At 45.2% G+C, this 2834-nt stretch overlaps 1 protein-coding gene across 1 annotated transcript; it reads right to left on the bottom strand.

The window, feature by feature from the left end:
- Positions 1-1528: 1528 nt before the first annotated feature.
- Positions 1529-2599, bottom strand: S100a8 (S100 calcium binding protein A8). The gene is made up of 3 exons (XM_036191541.1): positions 2581-2599; positions 1919-2080; positions 1529-1710 (listed from the first exon to the last, which is right to left on the bottom strand). Exons 2-3 carry the CDS (start codon positions 2057-2059, stop codon positions 1582-1584), a joined length of 270 nt encoding a protein of 89 aa, XP_036047434.1. The 5' UTR covers positions 2060-2080; positions 2581-2599; the 3' UTR covers positions 1529-1581.
- Between the last annotated feature and the right edge of the window lie 235 nt (positions 2600-2834).

Genomic DNA, 2834 nt, shown 5'->3' with positions numbered 1-2834 from the left:
GTAGACTCTAGAGAAGAGCCTACAACTGCCATTTTCCTAAACCAATTTATTTCTAAATATGTTCTATATAGTCATCCTTCTACCCACAGATAAGTGCAGCTCTCATCCCTCACTAAAGAAGCTTGGTTTTGCATCAGAGAATATTACAGAAGCCATAATTGGTCAAATGCATAAAGAGAATAACTGACATTGGGTTACCTAGCAATAACTGATACATTTGTAATACAACCCCTACACGTAAAGCTCAAGAAACATCACAGAAGAGGGTTCAGAAATACTGTTAAGAGTCAGAGGACTAGAATATCTGCTGTGAGATTGTGTCTTCTACATATGACAGGGAAGCTGCCCCCATGACATCTCAACAATATGGCTGCCTAAACAAGACCTGAACAATTCTGACACCAACTGGCATGGTAATGTGAATAAGAGAATAGGGTCTCACCCCTAGATGAAGAGCTATAGGCAATTAATAACTGCTGAGAGGGACGGTCTTTACCAAGGACGATCCCCCAATTGGTTATCCAATACCAAGTGGTCAGCCCTAAAAACATCCATGAGCAACACTAAATGAACTCAGCAGGTTGTGTTTACGTGTTTAGTCATATATGTATTTAACAATTATAATTAAGAAAAAAAGGCCATGAATTTGAGAGGGAGTGAGGGAGTGAGGGAATGGCATGGGAGAGGTGGGAAGGGGGAGAAGGAAGAGGGTAATGATGTAAATACAGAACATATATGAAATTTAAATTTTTATTCAAGAAATAATAATTTTTTAAATTAAAAAAGAATAAATCCAGTTCAACGGCTAAGCTCTGGTGAAAGGTCTCTGACTTTCTCATTTTACCAGGCACTAGCAAAATCCACAGATGGAATGATGGGGAAGTTAGCCAGTTCACATATGACCAGAGTTGTCCTTTGAGCTTTATGAATATATTGACCTATCTACCCATTCCTGTATCGTTTAATTAAGTTTGGAATTTTGGAGTGAAAAATGAAGAGGCACTAAGATGTGGGACCAGATGGGATTCTTCTAGAGCTTAAGGTCTGACTAAAGAGCATCCGCCTGCCCCGGGACAGAGAATCAGTCCTCTCTCTCTCTTCCTCCCTCCCTCCCTCCCTCCCTCCCTCTGCCCTCTGCTTCTCCTCCACTCCAATATACACACCCTTCATATCTACCCACTACCTTCCTAAGGCATTTGACTAGAAACTGAGCTATGTCCCACAGCATCTGTTCTCCTACTAACTCTCTATTCCCAAATCTCCCATTGAGGAGCAACCAGTAAAACTGTCAAGTCTAAGCTATAGACTTTTAAATTTTTTAAATCCTAGAACCACTGGCTCAAACTTCAGAGGCCAGAAGACACTCCGAACAATTTGGGGAGTGGAGAGGAGAGGGACACTGGCTGAGGAGGGCTGGAGAGCAGTAAGCAGTAAGGACAAGACAGCAGACTGCTGCTTCCTTCCAGTTTTCCAACGCTTCCTTCACCCCAAGTAAAGCAGAGACTCAGAGAGGCCTGAGGTATGACAACTTTATTACTCTGTAGACATGTCCAGGGGCCCAGCCCCAGGCCAGAAGCTCTGCTACTTCTTGTGGCTGTCTTCATGGGCTGCCACGCCCACCTTTATCATCAACACGAGGAACTCCTCGAAGTTAACTGCATTGTCCTTATTGATGTCCAACTCTTTGAATATGGTTTCAGCATTCTTCTTCTGTCAAGAAGAGCAAGAAAGAAAACCAGACTGTAAAGATTTTAGAGAAAACTAAGCACTGGCTATCTGTAGATGAGCATTGGCTATCTATCTGTAGATGAGCATTGGCTATCTGTAGATGAGCATTGGCTATCTGTAGAAAAAAGCAGCATGGAGGACCAGTTCTTCAGCACCATTAGAGAACCCCAAGAACGCAGCACCTCCTCACCTGCACATACTGAGGACACTCAGTGGTGAGCAACTTCTGAAGATCATCCCTGTAGAGGGCATGGTGATTCCCTTTCACCTCAGAATACTTGTGGTAGACCTCAACCATGCTTTCCAAGGCCTTCTCTAGATCAGACAGCATTATAGCTAAAGATTTGCTCACCTGAAAGGAAGATCCCCAAGGGATGATGATACAGTTACTCACAGCAGAATGTAGATTGAGTGAATATTCACAAGGTTCGTGACCCAAGAAGTAGCTTTGGTTTGGCCCGTACCACCTAGATTACTGAATCTCTCTCTCTCTCTCTCTCTCTCTCTCTCTCTCTCTCTCTCTCTCTCTCCCTCTCTCTGATAGGAAGGGATAGAACAGAACATTGTAGGGACTTCGGTACACACACACACACACACACACACACACACACACACACACACACACACCCGAATGTAGCAAACTCCGCACAAAACACTCCCTGCCTTCTTCTACTAGACACTGCTAGAAGGCTCCACTCCTTCCTCATCCTCATTCCACTTCCTTCATCCCCAAGCATTTGATCTGTGCTAAGGACTTCCCCAAGCTTCCTTGCCCTCTCAGAGAAGGCTACTCCATCTCCCAGCCCTCCCTAAGGGAAGCCTACAGTGGGAGACTCACACAGCTCTGCTTACCCGATGTCCCTGAGACGGAGCTGACAGAGGGCATGTGAAGCTGAGTGTCAGCTGCTTTTTATAGCGGAAAGCCTGGCCAGCTGCCCACAGCCTCAGGATATGGAGACAGCACTCTTCCCTTCCAGAGTTACCACAGTCTCTGTTTCCCAACCAGGCCCATGTGGCAATCACTGAGCACAGTAGGCATTTCTGAGCCTGAGGAAGTGGGAGTGTGGGGACAGGTAAGACATTTACCAGACAGGAGTGCCCAGCAG

The sequence above is a fragment of the Onychomys torridus genome, chromosome 6, assembly GCF_903995425.1.
Source record: "Onychomys torridus chromosome 6, mOncTor1.1, whole genome shotgun sequence".
NCBI lineage: Eukaryota > Metazoa > Chordata > Mammalia > Rodentia > Cricetidae > Onychomys > Onychomys torridus.
Note: the sequence above shows the minus strand (reverse complement) of the source record. Positions and strands in the feature narration are given on the sequence as shown.